We start from the raw sequence: 20,665 nt of genomic DNA, 5'->3' as shown, positions 1-20,665 counted from the left end.
TTAAAATCACAGCAGTTTACCTGCGTAAATTATTTCCATTCATTCGCCTGGAAAATCACGTCCTGATTATTGTTAGCCCTAATGGTGGATCACTCATGTACAGCCATGCAGCGATTTTGCAATGCGAGTAGATACTGCCACCATGTGGTGACCACGATGAATGGGATTAAAGCCAAAGTAATTAAAACTGCTTGCATTTAACCAAGACCGCAACAAACATGTTTTACTCCTTAACGGTGAGTAACGTTAACTCACCTTAACGGTGAGTAACTCATCTTTAAAGCACGTGGCCACTTTAAGGATTAGCATGAGCTCCTGGATAAGCTGTTACTATATTAATCCTCAGAAAGCTTGTCTATAATCATATTTGCTCAGTAATCGCCCCTCTGTCCCCTTGAACAAACGAAAAAACTTTAATTAATTTTTACTGTTCAAAATCAGGTTTTTCTCAGTATAAAGGCAGTCAGAACCAAAGACTGTACAAAAAAGTGGATGTAGTCACCACTGGAGCCAGAAGTGATCATATGTGGATGAAAGGGAGGAGCAATAAGTTATAAGCTGCAAAATGCACCAACAGCCCAAACATAGCAGAGAGGTCCAGTTAGCACACACCAGGTACAGATGTCTTTGTTGGAACACCTGTTAGTCAAATGTGTGCCCAGTATTCAGATGTATTCCAAATACTTTTGGCCCCATGATGTTGCTGTGAAGAGGGTACCTATTTATAGTTAGCTTTTATAATCCTGTAAAGTTGGGCCCTTTAACATGGCTCGCCTTTGGGACCAGCCCCAAAAGTCAAAAACAAGTGCTTCTTAAAAAATAAGAGTTGGGTGCACATGTTTGAATTTATTTAGGATTTGGCACTGCACAAAGCAGGTGGTATAATGTACACAGAAACCTCAAATCACTTCACTTCCAATCAAAAGCTAGATGGTTGAAACTTCGACACAATCTGGGGTTCCAAAAAAACAATGATCCCAAAGATACATACAAAGATACTGGTCTTGTAAATGCAGGCTAACACTCTGGAATGGCCTTCCCAAGTCCTGATCTCAACTCAAGTACCCTCAACAGGTCCGTAGCAGGAAATGCAATCAATTTAACAATTCTAGCAAGAAGAGTGGTCAAATATCGAGCCAGAATTAAGCCAGAAGCTTGTTTGTGGCTACCAAAAGCATCTAGTTGAGGTGTAACTTGCTAAGGGGGATTTAACCAAATATCTGAAATAATATGTTTATATAACTTAGCCAAAAATAAATTCAAAATTGTGTACCCAATTCTTGTTTTTAAAGTCATTAAAGATATATTCTGTATCCACACCGAAAAAAGAACCGTTCAAAGAAATCATGGAAAGCAGCAAATTACCAAATTCATGCCTATGTGTGTATGTAAACTTCAAACACAACTTGTTTTATTACACCTAAGAGCCAATGACTTTCACCCTGTGTGCCTCTTCATTGTACAATACATAGAATATCTAAACAAGAAACCTATAATTGTATCAGACTACTTGAAATAAAGTCAAAATCTTAATACAACCCATAAATGTTTGCACTTTGCTATATCAGCTTCATTACAGCAAGGTTTGAGCCACACGTGTTCAAACAGGATCTTGTGGTAGTTATGAGCTTGGCTTAATCTTCACTCTCAAGCTTATCCACTACTGTATGTGCACACAAGAAAGCTGCAGCACCTGCACCGCAAATCCTCCAATTTTAATTAATGTTGCTCAATACTGACGGAGAAACAACAAACGAACAGAATTAACAGTTGTGAAGCTTTATTGAGTTCAATCGCAGAAATTTTAATGCGTATGTGAATCTCTTGAACCACATTCACAAAGTATTTTAAAAAACTGACATAAAAAAAAAAAAAAAAAAAAAAAAAAAAAAAAAGGAAATGCAGTGGGCATTTTATTAGTATCAAATTATAAACTTATTAACGTGTTCAGGCCCTCAACACCCAATAGGGTGGAGATTAAGAAAACTCAGCAGGTGGAATAAGGCCATGATTTAAAAACAAATCTAAATCCATTACACAAAAATGAAAGGAAAAAAAAAAAATCCAGACAAATAACTAGCTGAAGTCTTTGCAGATTCACATATCAGGGCAGTGAATGAAACGTGTACAAATACCTCATCACAAGCGTAATCACAGCAACAAACGGGAGCTCGCATTACCAAAACATACTCATCAACATTTTGGAGAATCAATGATGTGACCAAGAGCCACAGAGTGCTGGATGGAATCAAAACATGGCAGACAGCTTCGACTGTAACGGGCATCATCACCAACTGAGTATTTCGTACATATGAAATGCCTGTACAAAGATGGGATACATAAACCTCACAATAACAAAACTTCCTTCTACTAAGACGCATCCAAAATTAAGATTTACAAATAATAAACACAAAAGTGTCATTAATGACAGTCTTTATTTCAAAAGAAGCCATATAAAAAGGCAATGCATCCCCTTCACTAAAACAAAGAAGGAAAAAAAAAAGAAAGGAAAAAGACTTAGACCCACACCGAGCAACTACAAGTCTATGTTACAACATACAGGTGTACCCATCTCAGTGTTTGCTGTCTGCTGAGGCGGAGCGGGAACGAGAGCGGGACTGGGAGCGAGAGCGAGAGCGGGAACGGGAGCGGGGAGACTGTTTGTCCTGAGCCGGTGCAGGTGAACGCGAGCGAGATCTGGAGCGGGACTTGGAGCGAGACTTGGAGCGGGACGGGGATCTGGCTGAGGCCTTGCCCCCTCCTGATGTCTTCTTCTCGGGAGTCCGGCTGGCGGATCTGGATCGGCTCCTGGAGCGGTTGCGGCTCCTGGAGCGACTCTTTGAGCGGGAGTAGCTGCGGGAGCGAGAGCGGCTCTTGCTGTGACTGCGGGGAGAGAGAGCGCAATTACAACACAATGTTTCTGCTTTTCAAAATAAAATATTAAATCTCTTTTAACAGTTTGTCAAACTGACTTGAAACCTTGCAAATTCCTGCACAATTTACAGATACAACCTAAAATAAATAAAAAAATAAAACTTACTTTCTGCTGTCCTCAAACATCTTCAGCTTGCGACCATTCAGTTCTGTCCCATCAAGCTTGGATATGGCATTCTTCATGTCACTCCGGGATGCAAACTCAACCACCCTGCATGAAAAGAGAAATTAGTGGACAAACAGTTCACATTAGGAATACAGAAAGGCTCAACTCAAAAAACAGCAACTCACCCTTCGTTTTTGGTGGGTCTGTGAGCGTCCACAAAGGTAACTTCCCCTGCTTTCCTCATCAGGTCCTTCAGGTCCTATTTTTAAAAGCATAAAGGCGGGTTAGCAACAGGGAATGAAACCTGAGGTGTCAGTGAGAGCCTTCTCAGACCTGGAGGGAGAGAAATGAACAAGCAGCAAGAAACCACTGAAACTTGGGTCATCTAGTCCTGACGTTTGTCACTTAGTGATAAGCTTCCATTTCAGTGGAGGCCACGTAAACAAAAGAGCCACACAAATTGCATTTTGAGAGTGGACAAGTGTTGCTTTTTCATTTCATTTATTTATTCTTTTAACTTCCTTTTGTACCCTTAAATCATATTTTTAAGCACATCAAACAAAACCAGATTGAATTGTATTATAAAACGCCTGAAGGGTAACATAGAACTGTGTTTGGTTTTTTTGGGTGAACGGATGAATTTCTGTATGCCAACTATTTATACGATTGAGATAATGCTATGTACTTACAGGCAAAACTATGGGTAGGTGGAAAAAACCCCTAATGTGGACTTCCTTTTTGTTGATGTATTAGTTCTAAAGAGATTTGGCTCAACAGAGATACACTGTTTACGTGAGTCCTCTTTAGGACTGTAACTCTACACCCCGTTACCACCCGACCCTAAACAAACCCAATCACATGAGTTTTATGCTACTTACCGCTCCATACCCAGGAAGATATTAGCATAGAGCCACTTGTCCAAATAGCAAATGGGAACCAATGCAGTGTTAAGCCCTTGAGAAACGCCCTCGGCCTTGACTCAGCATCCGGCCTCCACAAGTAAGGAACCACCAGAGATCAAGAAGGAGGAGGGGTGTGCGCCCGACCCAACACCCCCCACAGCTCCATCAGCAACAGAAAAAGACCCAAATGGGAGAGTGTAGGGACCGTGGATTTGAGGGGGGTTACATCAGTCGGGAGTGCCAGCCCACAGAACCTCCAGACTGTGGCTACGGACCTCCTAAGGCTACCGTATCCTGCGCTAGACCACTCTCACCCGTTACTGGGCCCAGCCAAGACTTTACATCAGCGGCAACTGCGTGTAAGGAAAGGCACCAAATGGACACTATTCAGAAAAACAACCAGCAGAGGGCGCTACACACTTGTGACACCCAGTGGAGGGTGTGCATTTACCTCTGATACAAAGGAAACCATATCAGAGCAGCTGTTTGAAAAAAAATAAAATAAAAACAGTTAAATGTTTTTGTTAGAATGCCTGGCATCAGTAATAACATGTGCTTTTGTGTGGAGAAAAAAAAGAGTGTTTAAAAAGAAAAAGTATTTATAAACACTAGGGGGCTTCCTATAGTAAATAGAAAATTGCCTGGTATGTGTTGTTTTCTGTACCTTGTGTGTTTAAAGAAACTGACCCGGCCAATAAAATTAATTTTGCTCCTTTACAAAACTAGGTAATTTTTAAAAAGCTTGTGTCCTGTTGTCTCTTACCTGCCAGCTCGTCCGCGAAGACAGGTTCTCCACAACGAGTCTGTGGTCAGTCCGCACTGGAGGGCCATATCTGCAGAGGCAACAAACACCAGCACAGCTTTGATTACATTTTCTGTAAGGAGCACCGATCCGGTGAATGCATCCAAATCTGGATCTGCCTGAAAACACGGCTGGTGTCTCATCACGTTCACCGTCTACCTTAGGGTTCTGTAAATATTTGAGTTTGCTTCAGAGGTGAAACTCAACACTGGCCAATCCTATTTTAGTGTAGTCCATTAGAGACTCTCAACCCTACTTTTCTGCCAGATGTATGCAAATTTGTATATGTGTGTGTAGCTTTCCAGCTTGTATAATATTGGTTGAGCCGTCACAGGACTGTATTTGACTTTGGACCAGATAAACTATTGTCACACCCACAGTTTCCACATAACACGATCTGTTATCACGTGTCAGAGGTTTACAACCTAATATCAATATTTAATCTGCATCTGTCCATTTATTAGAATTTTACTTATTTAACATCATTATTTCTTTTTACATGAATATTATGTTTAAGTGCTTTTTATAAAATTATTACTTTTTGTTTTAAAGGAAGCTACTGAATATGTGCTGTACCTGGATCCACTGCTGCGAGATTGACGATAGCCGCCGCCACCACCACCACCGCCGCCGCCGCCTCCGAAACGTCCCATTCCAGGGCCGCCGCCTCTTCCTCTTCTGGAGCGAGCATGCTCAATAGTGACCCTGATGGGCAAAAAAAGAGGTTCAATCAGTGTTATCAGATTATATACAAAGTAATTATATCTGATTAAACGTGTGTGCTCCATGTGACTCAGGCATGCGACAGCTCCACCACAGGGAGCCTGATGTCATTATTTTGCGATAAGCAAGACTGAGAAAAAGAAGATATCAGCTCAGAGAAATTATTCTTAATAACCTGGAACTAGTTCTCCTTTCCAGCCACTGTCTGAATGTTTACTTCTTGTTTTGAAGGGCCTCATGAGTTGTGTCAAACACTCACAAATGGGAAGTGTGTGTCAAATGGGGACCAGCCAAGGAAATTTACTTATAAAATGAAGAAGCTGCTCGGTCATAGAGTATAAACAGCTTGTAAGGTTCTCAAAAAATAAACTTAGAGCTACGATAAAGTAGCAATTACATATCTTGCTGGAAAAAAGTCAAATGTAACCCACCCACACCCACCAAATAAGACTTAAAGACAACATCATTACCGTTCACTACACAGTTCTTTGCCGTTTAGCTCATACACAGCATCATCTGCATCTCTGTGGTCATCAAATTCCTGAAAGGAAGAGGAAAATGTGATTATGTATAAGCAAAAACACTTTGAAAACTCTCACTTTGCACAAAAAAGTGCTCAAACTCACCACAAAGCCAAACCCATTCTTCAAGTTGATCTCACGGATGCGACCATAGCCCTTGAAAAACTTCTCCACATCTCTCTCTCTGGCGTGAGGACTCAAGCGTCCAATGAAGACACGGCAGCCACTCATGATGATTTTATCTGCTGAGATGAAAGATTAATTAGTTAACAGCATCTAGCTCAGCGCTTTTACCGCACAAAGTGTTTACTCATTGCTTTTTATTTATGTGCTAGTCATGTACTGCCTTTTATGGCCAAGATAAGGAGGCCACACCCCTTGAAACAAAGGTCACATCCGCTGCCAAAATATAAGTTAATCAACCATTTTCTAAATTGAATATTAACCACAAAAAGAAAAAAAGCAGATAGTTTAAACTACATGTATTTTGTGAAACTTTAGCAAAATTAATTATGTTAATCTGTTTTAGATTTGCATGACAAATAATGTAAAGATATACTTGCAATACACTCAAGCTAGGGTGAAAAACAGGCCCCTGGCAAACTGACCAAAGCTCAACAGGATCGGAACACGCACCATGACCCCTCTCCGGTTTAAACGAGTTTAGTTTAGCTTGTAAGCAAAAAAACAAGGCTTAGCGTACCCCGACGGTTCGGGGGCTATTTGCATCACCGAGCTCAAAATGGAAGACGTTTTTGTATGGAGGTGTTGACTGAAACCGTACAATAATTTCCACGGCTAAATTGTATTTTAAAGCGAATTTATCAATAATATTTCCACAAATTCTTTTCTTACCCGATACGAAATGTGCAGATAGCACAACAAGGGCGCTTAAGGGTCCCGTTAAAACAGCTCAATGAATATCTGATCTGCATCAAAGAAGAAAAATAATTGTCCGAATGGATTGCAGCTAATCAGTAATGATTAAATAATCGATTCTCTCCGATTATGAGACACCAGAATAATGATTTGAGGCCTTGCCAATCGGCCCCAGATAAACCATCGGCGTCTATTATTAGTGCAATCCTACCTTAAATTAAAGGATCGCTGGTAAGGGGATGTAAAAGACTGCGCATCTGACAAATAACGTGCTATATTAGCTGGGTAACAGTAAGCACAAGCAGGCCTCACCACGATTTCGCTCTTGACGCTCGCCTCGAGGTCATCCCCAGCTAGCCGAAGCTAGCCTGTGACCTAACTTCGGTTTCAGCGCGAAGAACGCGCCAATTTAACGTTTGACAAAAATCGCAAAATCCTTGAAATAACACAAATACGCTTTAATAACCGCTCACCTGTTTCTTTGTTCCTAACAGAGCTGCTTGGGCGTTGTTGCTTTCGCTGCTGGCTCTCTCCTGCTCAAAATAGGTCACCGACTGTGCTGAATCAAAATGGCGAGTGAGCATAAAAAGAGCAGAGACCGCAAAATGCGTTGCTGCCCTCACAGTGTCACGTGATTGCAGCAGGTAACGCTTAACTAGGTTTACGCTGTTAGAGCCATGTGTTTTACCCCCAGTAATATTTACAGCTAAAATAATAAACTATCCACATAAAATAACCAAAAATGTGTACAAACGAGAAACGAGTAAATGCATTAAGGTTAGCGTCTTCAAATACTTAAAAGGAGGATAAGACACAGATTTGGCAACTCAGATCAGCCTATTCTTGGGTACGCAACGTTCTGCATGCCTTAACCTTAAGTAATTTTCATACTAGTTATAATGATTTTACTCCTTTGGTATAGTTTATGATATTATTTCCTTGAGGATTATTAAAATTAGTACATAATATATCACAAGAAGGGTTATTTTTCAAGAAAATTTATACCTTTTTTTCTGTATCGCAAGCCCTACGGGCCTCATTTCCTAACCGTGCTGAAGCACAAACCTAAGCGTAAACCGTGCGTGCGGACTTGCCACTCACAAAAATCTTACTGTTTATCAATATTGAATTTGTTCTTTATAAACCAATTTATAAGTACCTCTTACCATGGCATGAACAAATGAAGGCCTGGCTGTGTCAGGAAATTAAAACGCAAGTCTTTAAAATAATTACTATTGCTACTACTACTACTACTAATAATAATAATGTTGAACACGTTTTTCCAAAATACCAAAAGCCAATGCACATAATTGCAGTTAAAATAAAATGTAAAAATACAAAATACTGCATGTAAAGGCGTAGACCTTTTAATTTAAAACTTTTTCTTGTATTCCTTATTTCATATCAAATCTTAAACTAGCACACCTTTCATTGAAAATGACTTTTTATTGCAATCCACATTCTTTTTTTTCTTTAACTTCATCTGGCTTCCTGTTTGTTACCTCCACCAATGAGGCGATGCGTTCTGTATTATTTGCATGAGTGCCTGTCATTCTGTCTAAACAAGACAGCTTGAAAAGTTTTGAATTAATTCTGGTAAAACTTTGTAGGGGTGTAGAGTGAGTTCATGTTAATGATCCATTAAAATCTGTCTCACATCCACTGATGTCCTCAAGGTGAACTTAATGATTTATTGGTCAACAGCTGACAAAAAGTCTTGTAACCTGTTTCCAGTGTATTGTCGACATATAAAAAATACCTTAAAAGACTTGAAATATTATGTCACAATTGACCTCTGACCTCTTCTTCAAGGTCAAATACGGTCAGACTTACAAAAAATGACTTTTATCTTTAACAATATGCTTAGAATCCCACAGCCTTTCTTTGTATTGGCAACATTTAGGAAACAATACTGGTAAACTGGGATTCTAAGTATCACATGGTTTGTCCCAGTTGACCTCTGATCTCTCTTTTACATCTCACATATGCCTTTCTTTCTAGTTGACCAAAAAATGTGTTATTCTTACTGCACTGCAAACATTTTTTAATTATTTTTCTTTAACTATTAACACTCCAGTGGAAACATTTCAGAAAGCTGTGCCTTTTTTCTAACTTTCTCATTGTTTGTTTCAGTTTCTTCAGTCAGACCTTCCTTCCTGTCTTTTCTTACAGGTGCAGGCTTCTTTCTTGCAACACTGTCGCCAATTTCTCTGCTTCAACAAACTCATTAAAACTGTACAAACCCTGTTCTTGTATTTCCATGTATCTTTGCACATTTAAATAAACTGCTGCACCTCTTTCACCTTTTTCTATTAAAGTATAAAGAAATGAGGGGTGGTTCATGATTCTTTCACAGTACTGAACATCCAAAAGATAAAAGAATAAGTATTGTATACTAAAGATGTGAATGATAATTTGAAATATACAAATATATGTGTTATGGTCCTCCACTGCCCATATTTTGGACTATAACAGAAGAAGCCAGGCATCACTTAGGATTCCATCTCTTTTATTCTAGCACTATCATCATTGTTAAAATTGTCCTGGGTTAGGAAAAACAAATACAAGGTTTAGGTTGACACAGTACAACAGAAAAAAAAAACCTGTCTGGTTTGCTCTGTAGAAAGTGTTGAAGACTTTTGAGCATGTAGTACTGATCACTGTACACTCCCTCTCCCTATCAACTCAAAATGAACCAAAAAGTTGATCACAGCACACTTCGAAAAAACTAAGAATATGCCAACAAATGGGGAGATACGGTAGCTTATTTATGAACAAGAAGAAAATAAACGTAAAAAGTTAATTTGCACTTTTGAGCCCATTTATGAACGGGATGACTGTCACTACTACAAGTATGTGATTTCCTTCCTGAGAAAAGAAAGCTGTCCTTCAACGCACCACAGCAGGAGAGGTGGGGAACAAAGATTCAAACACGTGGCCTCGTCTTCTTCAAGCAAGGAGCAGGTCTTCATCGTTAGAACAGTTTCTTAATCAGGGTCCAAAGTCATTGATGTTGTCTTTTACTGACATGTATGCTAAACCTGCAGTGACTGGAACTAATTTTACGACATCACAATTTCCCCCCTCTGAGAACAGGAGCTTCTCTCTCTCTCTCTCCTCATAATGACTCATTATTTTAAAAGGCTCAAATACTTTCTGTAAAAACATCACTGGGGAAATCAATCAATATAATATGTACTTAGTTAACAGTTTTATATTAGGAAAAATGCTCTTTTGTACTGTTGCGATATTATCACCAGTCTAATGTCCATAGGATTCATATCTAAGAAACTGTCTACCTCAGTTTAGCATGACAGGAACTAGTTACAAGGACTAGCATGGTTCTGTAAAAAGGTCACATAATCCTCCGCTAACACCTCTAACATGTTGTATATGGCTTGTTTAACACTCACAAACACTGTGCAACAACCTCCTTTTTTGGTTGGAACCAGGTGTCTCTCTGTGACTGGTCCCAGTCAAGAAATGACCCACAGGTCTTTTTTTCCAGTCCTACGCCTTAGTCTGATTAAGCAAACACAATATAACTGTGAGCTTTAGTGATGTTTACCTGCTGGCTGTAACTCGATATTAACTGTACAGGCATAACATGGACTTCATGTTGTCTTTTAAATCTAGGCAAGAGAGCCAACGGGGGTATTTAAAAAGAACATTATCTTTAATGACTTCTGCAATTTAGAGGAAACACTGAATGTCTGTCGTTCTTTCTCGTGGCAGCTCGGTCTCAAAGGTGAAAAAGATGTCATCCAGGGGAAATCTGTCTGTAAATGTCTATTTTCCCTTTCTGTAAGTTAACGCACCTTTATAATATAAAGATCACCTGGATATAAAAGTATAGAGAAAATGTGTTCTGGGTCACAAAGTCAATATTTGTCAGAGTAGCAGCTTGACTTTCTTTGTGTTTGTGTCTCTGAGATGTTCACAGGTCGTGACTGGGCTGCCCGAGGCTGCGTGCACAGCGGCACTGTTTGCCCTTGATTGTTTCAAACCGTCTATGTTTAAAACAAGCTTGAACGAAAGTAATCGCTTTAAAAAATAGAAGAAGGAGCTCTATCTGAAGTAAGTTAAGTGGGATCTTTTGTTAATTTCTTTCCACATGCAGGACTTTTACTCAGTCAGATTGAACTCAGGGAACAATCAAATCTTTTTCTTTTCTTTTTTTTACCCGTTAACCCTCTAAAATGGCCAAAGAAAAGTTCCAAACAAAGAAAGCCGAATCAACAACATCAGGCAAAGGCCACATAGAGGTTATCGAACGAGAACTTGTTGGAGTCGAGCAGATTCCTGCTGACGTCACCATCCAGTGTCTATGTGGTCATTCTACAAAAGCAGCTCTGAAGGCAGGGCAGGGAACAAGGCTGACAAAGATTTCAAAGTTTGTGGAAAAGACTAATAATAACATACTACAAACTTCAGATCTACAAGTAGTCACTGTCAAAATCAGAGACGCACTTCGGGGCTCAGGGAAAAGCACGCCCTCGTCATGCTGTCGTCTGCTGAAAGGACAAACGGCTTCTCTGTAAGTCTGTAGGCCTGAAGTCTCTGGCAGCAGCTCTCTTTTCAAAAAGGAAACTCTTCTTTTCCTGCCTCTTTTACGCAGAGGACAAACAGTATGAGGTCAGGTGGTTGTTCAAGCCTACTAATGCCATCAGAAGCAGTGGTGAGAAGGTCCAGAGGTCACGTCACACCCTGGTGTGACGACAGCTGTGGGAGGAGCCCGAGCCAGCGGCCGTGGCTCCAGACGGCGACGAAGGGTCCTCATCGCTCGACTCGTTATGCTCCTCTTTGTGAAGGCCGAGGCTGATGTGGCTCTGCAGGGCGGCCGGGGTTAACCACTCCTTGGGTAGGCAGCTCTGCAGGAAAGGGATGCAGGAGCTGAAGTACGCCAGTCTGTTGACCCAGCGGGGGATTTCCCGTCCACACAGCAACTGAAAAAAGTTTGAATAAGTGATGATAAGAGCTGTATCCCACATACTGTCTTTGTTTTAGCTGTTTTAGAGCATAAGGCATTTAAACATTAGAAGAAAATGTGGTTATAGACGGTTATGTGGATGGGTTCCTTATTTCTCTTTCTGTATAATGAAGTTAAAGTCTAGAGGCTGACTAGCAGACCTCAGTAAAGACACAAATACAAAGCTATGATGGAATTACTCAAACAGAGACAGACATATGCTAATTTATACACTCTGCAGTGTCTAAGGCTACGTTTACACTGCAGGTCTTAATGCTCAATTTTGATTTTTTGATCAAATCCGATTTTTTTTGTCTGCTTGTTCACACTACAAATAAAATGTGACAGCAAACGCGCTCTAGTGTGAACGCTCAAAGCGGCCTGCATGCGCAAAAGAAGACGTCACACACAACGCGCTCTGTTTAGACCCAGAACAAACAGTATTGTTTGACTGATGGCCTTAATATAAAGACTTGTTTTGGACTTTACGTTTCCCAATTTTGATTTAAGTTATAAAGTTATTTTATTATTTACATATGGCCTAATAATTATCCTTATTGCTGTTTTAGAGAGGAGCGGTGCTTCAAAGGATAGTTCCAGATTTCTGTCAGAATCTGCAGATTATAAAGTACAAATGAAATGTTCACGTTTCTCCAACGTTGTCTTCCCAACAGTTTCACTGACATCTACACTGGATGGCCAGGAAGCGTTCACGTTGTCTTCTCGGGCGCTGATAATTGGCGTCTGTCTTGTGTCAGTGACGTAAAAGACAGATTTAATGCGACATGATCGTTCAAACAGCAGTCGCTTACTAAAACATCAGATATGTATCGGATTCAGTACCACATGCGAAAGTGACCCAGATCGGATTTGGACATATCAGATTTGTGCTGTTCACACTGTCATACCATGATCGGATATGGGTCGCATAGGGTCCAAAAAGTCGGATTTGATGCGCTTTCACCTGCAATTAGTATCCTACATTTTGTTTTGATGTACGCTCAATCATCCAGGTAAGGAAATCCCAATTATTATTTTTTTTAGATTTCCTTACAGCTTTTTGGGGTACATCCTACATTTCCCAAGATGCAGCTTGACCAAGTAATGCAATGCTACTGCAGGATGTTTTTTCTTTAATTAGGTTTTTATTGGTAAGCCACCAATAAAGAGGCAGAAAAAACGACTAAGACTAGTGCATTAGTGCCCTTAGTGATGCTCACATTCATACAGGGATTTCTTTATTTTGTCCACTTTAAGCACTTTATCAACTTCATACCTCGTAGTTAACTTCGAAGTATGGTTGTTCCTACCTCAACAAATACCATTTCATTCATGACTGAAATTCCTAGTGTGGATTTTGGTGGTATGACTGCTTGACACGATGCTTACAAAGCATTACTAAAAAATTACAAACAGGCAATGTGTTGTTAAACAAAAGATATTAAGTTATCTTAGCAAAGCTGATAACCTTCTATCTGTCATAATCCTGGGGTCTTTGCTATTTTTCGATTATTTGTGACTCGGGACTTCTTGCATTCTTCCTTTATAGAATGCTTCTGTTTGTTTTTTAAATTATTCTTGTACAGACAGTGTTATAGTCTAGTTTACATGGAATTACAGTTTCTACTTTGAGTTTATTGATCTTCATGTGTTTACTTCCCTCAGGGTTTCCCTAATTTTTCCTTCCTCTGTCTCATCCTTCTCTTTTGTCTTTGACCTGCAGGCCTTCCTTGTCTGTGTCTTTGTGTTAACGTCTGAATATCTTTATCTAGATATAAAACCCCAAAGCTGGATGCTTTACAACTACTAAACTGTTTGTCCTTTTATTGTTCTTCTCCTGTGGTAGTTTGATGCTGAATGAACCTCCTGAACCACAGAAGGCACTTTTACAACTTTCGCTAAGACTGCTTGTAATGACTTAACTCACCTTCGATGTGTAGCTCTAAATGTATTCCTGTGCACAAATTTTCGCTTGAAAAGGAAGATTTCTTTTGTCCTTTTTACAGGTTTTTACTTAGACCTAGAGGAACATAGTTGTATGAGACTGACCTCAGACAGCGAGGAGGAGAAGTGGTTGCAGTTTTTGTGCATTAGATGGTAGGCGTTCCCTTTGAACTCTTTACCGAGCTCCTCCATGATTTTATCTATGTCCTCCTCTGTGAAGTCAGTGGTGCCCAAAACAATGGCCTCCCTGTTTAAAAGCAGAAAGAGTTACGTGAGCACACTCACCTCCACCATTAACAGCATCGCAGTGCACTGTATGCTAAAATGGAACACGCTCACTTGAATTTGAATGTCTCTCCCAGTTCGGCAGCATTGCCGGGGTTGATTTCAAAGATGCCACTGAAAGGGTATGGATGGCCTCCATATGCAAATTCTGTGTGGCAGAGGACAAAGAGGCAAAACACAGGTTAGCGCTTTGAATGAAAGCACTAAGCAACTGTAATTACACAGAAGCACACAATTAATCACAGACACTCTGTTCTTAAATCATTAGGCCTGGTTAATTGCAGGTCTCTCAGCCCTTTGTTTACAGCCTTCTTAGGAAAAACTGTGATCAACAAAGTATTGCATAGAGATGCTTAAACATGTAGCTAAATACAAGTTATTAAATACTAAGTTAACTAAACTACACCAATAAAACCTCCAACTGGTTTTGTCCAAAAGATGGACTAAATGCAACCAAGTCTACGCATTTTATACTTTATTATTAGGTCCAAAGTAGCGTTAAACCAGCGGCAGTATATAAAATTCATGGGTCATTAATTCAAACTCAGGTTATTATGAGTAAATTCCATTAATGGAGTCATTTCCTCTCCTAGTAAAGCCCATATTTTCACTATCATCATATTTCTCTGTGCAGAGAGCCAATATTTCCAGTTGCAAGGATGTAATGGATTCCCAGTGATCTGGTTTCATGCTGGTTTCTGCCTCTATTTTAAAACCAAACACACACACACACACACACACAGTGAGTCAGTGATGACTCAACCCAGGGAAATGGGGTCATGTTATTAGGAACATAACCCGTTATTCCATTTTTAAAACCAGACTTCATCTGTGCAGTGATGCACCGCTCCGAGTTTCCACTCGTAGTGTTATTCTGATGCCACTTACTTGGATTTCAGAGACATACAGGAAGCTCCATTCTTACCTCTCCCATAAATCTCAATGCCTGAGTGGAAGACACCAATGCCCAGATTGGACGTGTATTCGTTTATCCAATACTGCAGAGAAACACAGAGAGAAGGAAAGAGTCAGGAAGGAGAAACCATGCGGCTGCCCTGCAGAATCACACTGCGATCTATAATAGCGCCGTCTTATACTTTATTACCAAATAAGAAGTGAACGGCTTTGACTGCACATGCATCTTTTAGTGCATTTTGGACATTTTTCAACTTTCTTGGCATTTTTAGAATACACTTACTCTCTGTACTGTTTGTATAGGCCTGTGCAGTAAAGCTATACCAGAAGCTTGCTCTGTACAAAGGTGACGAAGCCGTCCTGCTAGCAGCTCTAAAGTTCACTTTTTTATAATGTTCAATTAAACCAAAGTGTGGGTTACATGCTGGAATATTTCTTGGCCTGGAGGAGTGAAACTACATAGTATAGCTATAGTTTTCTGTTACCTCTGGAGAGAACCAAGCTAACCTCTTCAGTCCATCTTTATGCTTAGTTAACCTAGCTACCACTCAGTTTCTCCTACATTTAGGTTCTTTTTTTGTAGTTTTCCGTTGTACACGAACACCATGGTGGCTTTTAAATAACAATACAATACAAAAGTCTACAACCAAGAGACATTTTTAATGAATTCAATTCATACAGGGGGTTTAGAAGCAGTTGCAAACCACTGGTTACACTAAAGAACACGAAGTCCAGATTAGACCTTGCCAGAAAACATCTGAGCCTGAAAAGGTCTGAAAAAATGATGAAACAGAAATGAAATTGCAAAAGAAAAGTAATTGCTCCTGATCTGAAATATGCCACATTATCTGTCCACCATGGTGGTGGCAGTGCTATGGCATGGGCATGTATTGTGACATCAATGCTCAGATTCAACCAATTACTGCAAAACAGACAGAGCTTCACAGAGTAAATGGACCATGGCCCAAAGCATACTGCAAAAGCAACCCAAGAGCTTCTTAAAGCATAGACATGGGATATTCTCCAATGGCTAAGGCAGTCACCTGATCTCAGCCCAGTAGAGCAGCTTTTCAGTTACTGAAGACAAAAATGAATACAGGAAGACCTGCAAACAATCAGCAAGGAAAGCCTTTTGCTGCAGTAAAGGCTGAGCGAAGCATCTCATGAGAGGAAACGCAGCATTTGGTGATGTCTCGGGGTTCTTGAGTTCAGGCAGTCAAAGTATTAAATACAGCCCTTAAATATAAGATTATGGGGGCTTGTACAATTAATTTGGAGCCTCTGAAAAAGCAGTTCCTACAAAAATAAGGCAACATTTTGTGAAACCTCTTGAATTAAAGTTAAAAGTTGACACTTTAGTCGCATCTTAACTGATTTCACACCCACTGTGGTGCTTACATCAACAGGAGCAAAGTTTTAAAGCCTGTGTCTTTGTCTAACAAATAATGGCCTTAACTGGTTTGTATATTACCGCTTTAATAATAAATGACTTGTTAATAATTCTTATACTACCATCTTGACTGTAGTGTTTTCAGCTGCTTTGCATATTTAGAAATATGATATATCTGCACTTTAAACAGGACACACAATGGATATAAATACAGATGTGGACACAAATGTGCAGATTTCATTTGCGTGTCAGTGATGTGAGGATTCCTATTAGCACATGTCTATGTGCTTTATTTCTCCATGTTGTGTGCAGGTCATCTGACTGTTGCAAGGTTTTTAGTTTAGCATAAAATGCTTGTCCTGTAGCAGAATACTACAATTCCTCCTGCTGTTGGTAGAAAGTATTTAAATTAATTTACCTGCACTTTAGAGCATGAATCAGTGCATTTGTTGGCTTTACCCACACATTTCTATTCAGATTGCAAAAGCATTGGCATACCAGCATCCACTGAGAACGCCCAGTGATGGATAGATTTGCCACAGAACAGCACTGCGATCAATCACAGACTGGACTATGGGAGGAAATTTTACCCATCATCCTTTGTTGGTGGTGTTGTGAGCCAACCTGCTTGCCCTTCACTGCAGACAGTTATGAGATAATTCACTGAAGGTCCAAAGCTCCCTCACCCAACACCGACTGACACTCCCCTATCCTCAGACACCCCAGAGAAAACATGCTAAGAGCCATCCTTGCTACCCCAGCTGTCCCTTATTAATAATAAATCATGTTTCCGGACGTAGAATAATACAATAAAAGCATTTCCACCGCATTTCTTTGTGTCAGCAGGCTCTCCTCATGTTTTTGCAGTGACCTCCTGCTTTTTAGCTCTCACATGAGGGATGGAAGAATAATACAACCAGAAGGAAACAGTCTACAAGGACAAACATGTCCAATGACTTGACTTCCCCGAGAGTGCACAAACAACCGAGTCCCATTAGCGGAGCTTTCTTTTATTTCCTGCCTTTGCAGATGAAGCATCGCTGCACACATCTACAAATCGCTTAGATTTCATTTCAGAGATGATTGATTCATCATCCTGGTCGATTTACTCTCATCCTACTGCTTCCTCTTCTTGTCGTGCTGAATTCCCCACAAATGATTTAAGGCTGACTTTGGCTGTCACCGCCCTCGTGATCACTTTCTCCCAGTTTAACAACAACAACACGACCTGTTAAGTCCCAGCACAGTGGAGCCACCACCCTGGAATTTAATCAGCTGTTTAAGCAGCTGTTACTTCTGCTGTCACAATGAGATCCTCATCTGTGAGATAGTTTGAAGTTATCAGGAGGGAGCTGCCAGGTCCAAAGCTGCACCTGGCTTCGTGTGTGGTTGTGCGCAAGTGCGTGCCAGTATACACTCTCATTCTGGCGTGAATCATGACTGTATTCCTTCTCCAAACAGTCTTAAAGCTTGGAGATGAAAGCACTTGTTGAAATATTTAACTTCACTAAGAATAGAAAAATGTGGGATTCAAATAAAAATGAAGGTGCTGTCAGATGCTTTCCACATAGTATTACATGGTGTCTCACAATATGATGGTACTTTTCTCTGACCTGTGTCAGGTCTTTGTTGGATTTCCCCCCTAATTCTTAATGACTTTCACATACTTTTAATCTGCTGTAGATAGTTTTTAAGGCTGACACTTCTTTTGTCCTCCACTTGTCCACTTATCTTATTTTTTTAAGAACACATTGTACAGCATCCTGAGACATGACAAGGTTTTGACTGATAGCTGTTTTGGTGCCTTATTAGTACAAAAAAAATGTTATGCCTGTCACATTGTTTTATATTTGCCATTTTTCATAGAGTCAACAAAAGAACAATTTTTTTCATGACAGGCTGTTAGTAACAAAAGTGCCTAAAGATACAGTTTAAAATGGGTTCTTTGCTAAGCTGTCTGTCTGGTTCATCCCTTGAGTTAAGTGCTTTTTTTATGCTTGAATGATTCATAGGTCTGTGGTAAGTGGCTTAAAAAAACAAAAAACACTTCTGAAAACAGTCATGTATAAAAAAGTGGCCTGAAAATGAGTGAAAACACACCAAATGTCTAAAGAAAAACTCTGAAGGACCTTCAGAAAGCTTGGAGAACTATTGCTGATGACCACTTTAAAGTTTACAAGAAAGTCTGGATCCTCAAATTATAAAGAAATGACACATGCCTCAAGATTTCTGCACATTACTTAATTACTCATGAATGGGTTTTTTTAAAAATATATTTTTAAAATTCTCTTCTGTCCTGGCTTTGAGATGTAGCTAAAGTCCACCATTTTGCTTTATTATCAAACTTTGTCTTGGATACTGAGTGAAATCCCTGAATTTACAACACACTCTGTGTTTGTTGTTGCACAGAATCGTATTTTATTTGTCTGCATGCTGCTAAATGATAACATTGTTTCAATCTAAATGGAGGAATTCTGCATAAGATTCACACAGGACACTGCTCAGCAGTACAGTATGTGAAAACAGCCAGTGGGTCCAAGTCTGAATGAGGACCCTTGTCCTTTACTGGTGTGTTTGTGTATGCATATCATGTGAATCCCAGGCACAGAGACAGAGGTCAGAGGAGTCTCTTGTTTCACAGGTCTGTGGTTGCCTAGTGGCTTATAAAACAAAATTTTCCTATCATTCTTCTTTTCTTTCTCACTTTCTTCAATTTAAATGTCAGAGATAAATGATTCCACCTGCCAAATGGGGCTCACAGTTAAATAATGCCTAGAATAAAACAATGTAGTCACGTCTGCAGCAGACCAACCTACATGCTGAGCGGCTACGAAACCACCCAGGCTCTTCTTCACTTGGCTTTGCAGTAAATCTTTGAAGGTGGGTGTAACAGCAAAAATTTATACAAAAAATGCTTTGTTTTAGTGTGACACTACAAGAATGTGAAGTGGAAACCTCAGCGTTAAAAGTGATACTGTAAGAGTGGACTTTGCTGCAGGTACCCCACTCCCTGGTTTTCAAAGCATGAGCACATGTGGATTTCTTCACTCCCCAAGCCATTGTTCTGAGTGTAAATACCAAACAGAGGACAGTGACTAAAAAGAGAACAGAAAGCGAGTGCACTTTGGTTCAGGTGGATCCTTACCATATCATACACGTTAAGGATGACGGGTTCATTAGCCATGGTTTTAACCTGAGCTGGAAAGGCAAACCTTAGTCCGCGTTTTAAGGTTGTCAGCACCTCCTCACCCGGTGGAGTCACAGGGCCACACGGTGGACGGCAGGAGCTGCAACGGGCAGATCTCTGCAGGAGGGACGGTCGATGCTCATTCCCTCACAAGGCAACAAAACCGCATGGACGCAGCTCCGCGCGTAAAAGTCTAAAGAAAGTGGGCAGCTGAGGGCTGAGATAGATGTCACAGAGCCATTACGGCAAGTACGGTCAGGAACTCAGATCCGAGCAGGGCAAAGCGAGGTGCAGCAGTGAAAGAGGCCCATCTCCGAGCCCCGAAATATAGTCAGCTGTTAAGGGAAATCGATGGTGGCAGCAGGCGCGTTTGCGTAATAACAGCAACCACGGCACTCAGCTCACAGCATCAGATCAGGGGTGATGATGTTATCCATAGCCGACACGAAGGCCCTGCATGCGCTGAAATCCGAGGCGGGTGCCCTCCTGTCATCATGAGCGAAAAGGCGACAGCTAGAGCAGATGGAAGTCGAGGATGGAGGCGGAGTGCGGGCCATTTTCACGCGGAGGATGATGGAGCAACTGCGGGAGGGAAAGACTCCTGGGCCATGACGGTTAATTACAGCTGATAGGGGAGTCAAGTTCAGCAGGAGCATCCCCAGCCGGTGCTGCTGCTACTGCTGGTCAGCATCCAACATCCTCTTCGTAGAGAAGGGAGGACAGCAGACTCAAACCTCCGCGATACGACCCCCAAAACATCGCCGATCCTCTCCCCGAGACCGCTCCACGAAGGCTTTCAAATCGGTTTCACCAAGTCCCAAAGCGGCCGAGATGCATCCGTATTGTGCGGCTATTATCCAGCTCTGGCTCTGCCTCCCCGGTTGATTACATCATATGTGCCTGCAAGGCATCCTCCAACAGCTGACGGGAGACAGAGCCGCTGGTGGGAGTACAGGAGCACATTTTGTTACAAAAGACACCTCTTTACTATTTCTGTCAGCCCGCTCGACAGACTAAAATGCTCTTAATGTTCCACCTCCAACTTAATTCGATTTAGGGAACACTCGGTTTAAAGTGAGAGAAACGATTTCAGTGTTTTGTGTACTTA

The 20,665-nt window shown here is 40.7% G+C and overlaps 2 protein-coding genes across 3 annotated transcripts; both read right to left on the bottom strand.

Moving 5' to 3' along the window:
• Positions 1 to 1,862: 1,862 nt before the first annotated feature.
• On the bottom strand, positions 1,863 to 7,496 carry srsf5a (serine and arginine rich splicing factor 5a). Of its 2 annotated transcripts, none has more exons than XM_006798576.3 (8): positions 7,341 to 7,496; positions 6,094 to 6,230; positions 5,938 to 6,008; positions 5,321 to 5,449; positions 4,706 to 4,775; positions 3,226 to 3,299; positions 3,041 to 3,145; positions 1,863 to 2,883 (listed from the first exon to the last, which is right to left on the bottom strand). In XM_006798576.3, the coding sequence occupies exons 2-8, from the start codon at positions 6,217 to 6,219 to the stop codon at positions 2,574 to 2,576; spliced, it is 885 nt and encodes a 294-aa protein (XP_006798639.1). In that variant the 5' UTR covers positions 6,220 to 6,230; positions 7,341 to 7,496; the 3' UTR covers positions 1,863 to 2,573. The 2 variants fall into 2 exon arrangements, with proteins under 2 accessions (XP_006798639.1, XP_006798640.1); XM_006798577.3 differs by having other exon boundaries at positions 6,094 to 6,233; positions 7,341 to 7,480.
• Positions 7,497 to 9,366: 1,870 nt separating this feature from the next.
• Positions 9,367 to 20,562, bottom strand: LOC102780241 (deubiquitinase DESI2). Its single transcript, XM_006798575.3, has 5 exons — positions 19,516 to 20,562; positions 14,991 to 15,063; positions 14,120 to 14,213; positions 13,886 to 14,027; positions 9,367 to 11,813 (listed from the first exon to the last, which is right to left on the bottom strand). The coding sequence occupies exons 1-5, from the start codon at positions 19,552 to 19,554 to the stop codon at positions 11,568 to 11,570; spliced, it is 594 nt and encodes a 197-aa protein (XP_006798638.1). The 5' UTR covers positions 19,555 to 20,562; the 3' UTR covers positions 9,367 to 11,567.
• Positions 20,563 to 20,665: the final 103 nt, after the last annotated feature.

The sequence above is a fragment of the Neolamprologus brichardi genome, chromosome 19 (genome assembly GCF_056152115.1).
Source record: "Neolamprologus brichardi isolate AB-2024 chromosome 19, ASM5615211v1, whole genome shotgun sequence".
Taxonomy (NCBI): Eukaryota; Metazoa; Chordata; class Actinopteri; order Cichliformes; family Cichlidae; genus Neolamprologus; species Neolamprologus brichardi.
This window is presented reverse-complemented; position numbering and strand designations above follow the sequence as displayed.

What these genes read in the sequence shown, in the direction of transcription:
- srsf5a (XM_006798576.3), bottom strand. Translation starts at nt 6,219, where the DNA reads ATGAGTGGCTGCCGTGTCTTCATTGGACGCTTGAGTCCTCACGCCAGA. An exon ending in AGACCCACCAAAAACGAAGG is followed by an intron (nt 3,146 to 3,225) that starts GTGAGTTGCTGT and finishes CTTTTCATGCAG; the next exon opens with GGTGGTTGAGTTTGCATCCC. An exon ending in ATGTTTGAGGACAGCAGAAA is followed by an intron (nt 2,884 to 3,040) that starts GTAAGTTTTATT and finishes CTCTCCCCGCAG; the next exon opens with TCACAGCAAGAGCCGCTCTC.
- LOC102780241 (XM_006798575.3), bottom strand. Translation starts at nt 19,554, where the DNA reads ATGGCTAATGAACCCGTCATCCTTAACGTGTATGATATG. An exon ending in TCCTTAACGTGTATGATATG is followed by an intron (nt 15,064 to 19,515) that starts GTAAGGATCCAC and finishes GTTTCTCTGCAG; the next exon opens with TATTGGATAAACGAATACAC. An exon ending in CATTGAGATTTATGGGAGAG is followed by an intron (nt 14,214 to 14,990) that starts GTAAGAATGGAG and finishes TCTGCCACACAG; the next exon opens with AATTTGCATATGGAGGCCAT.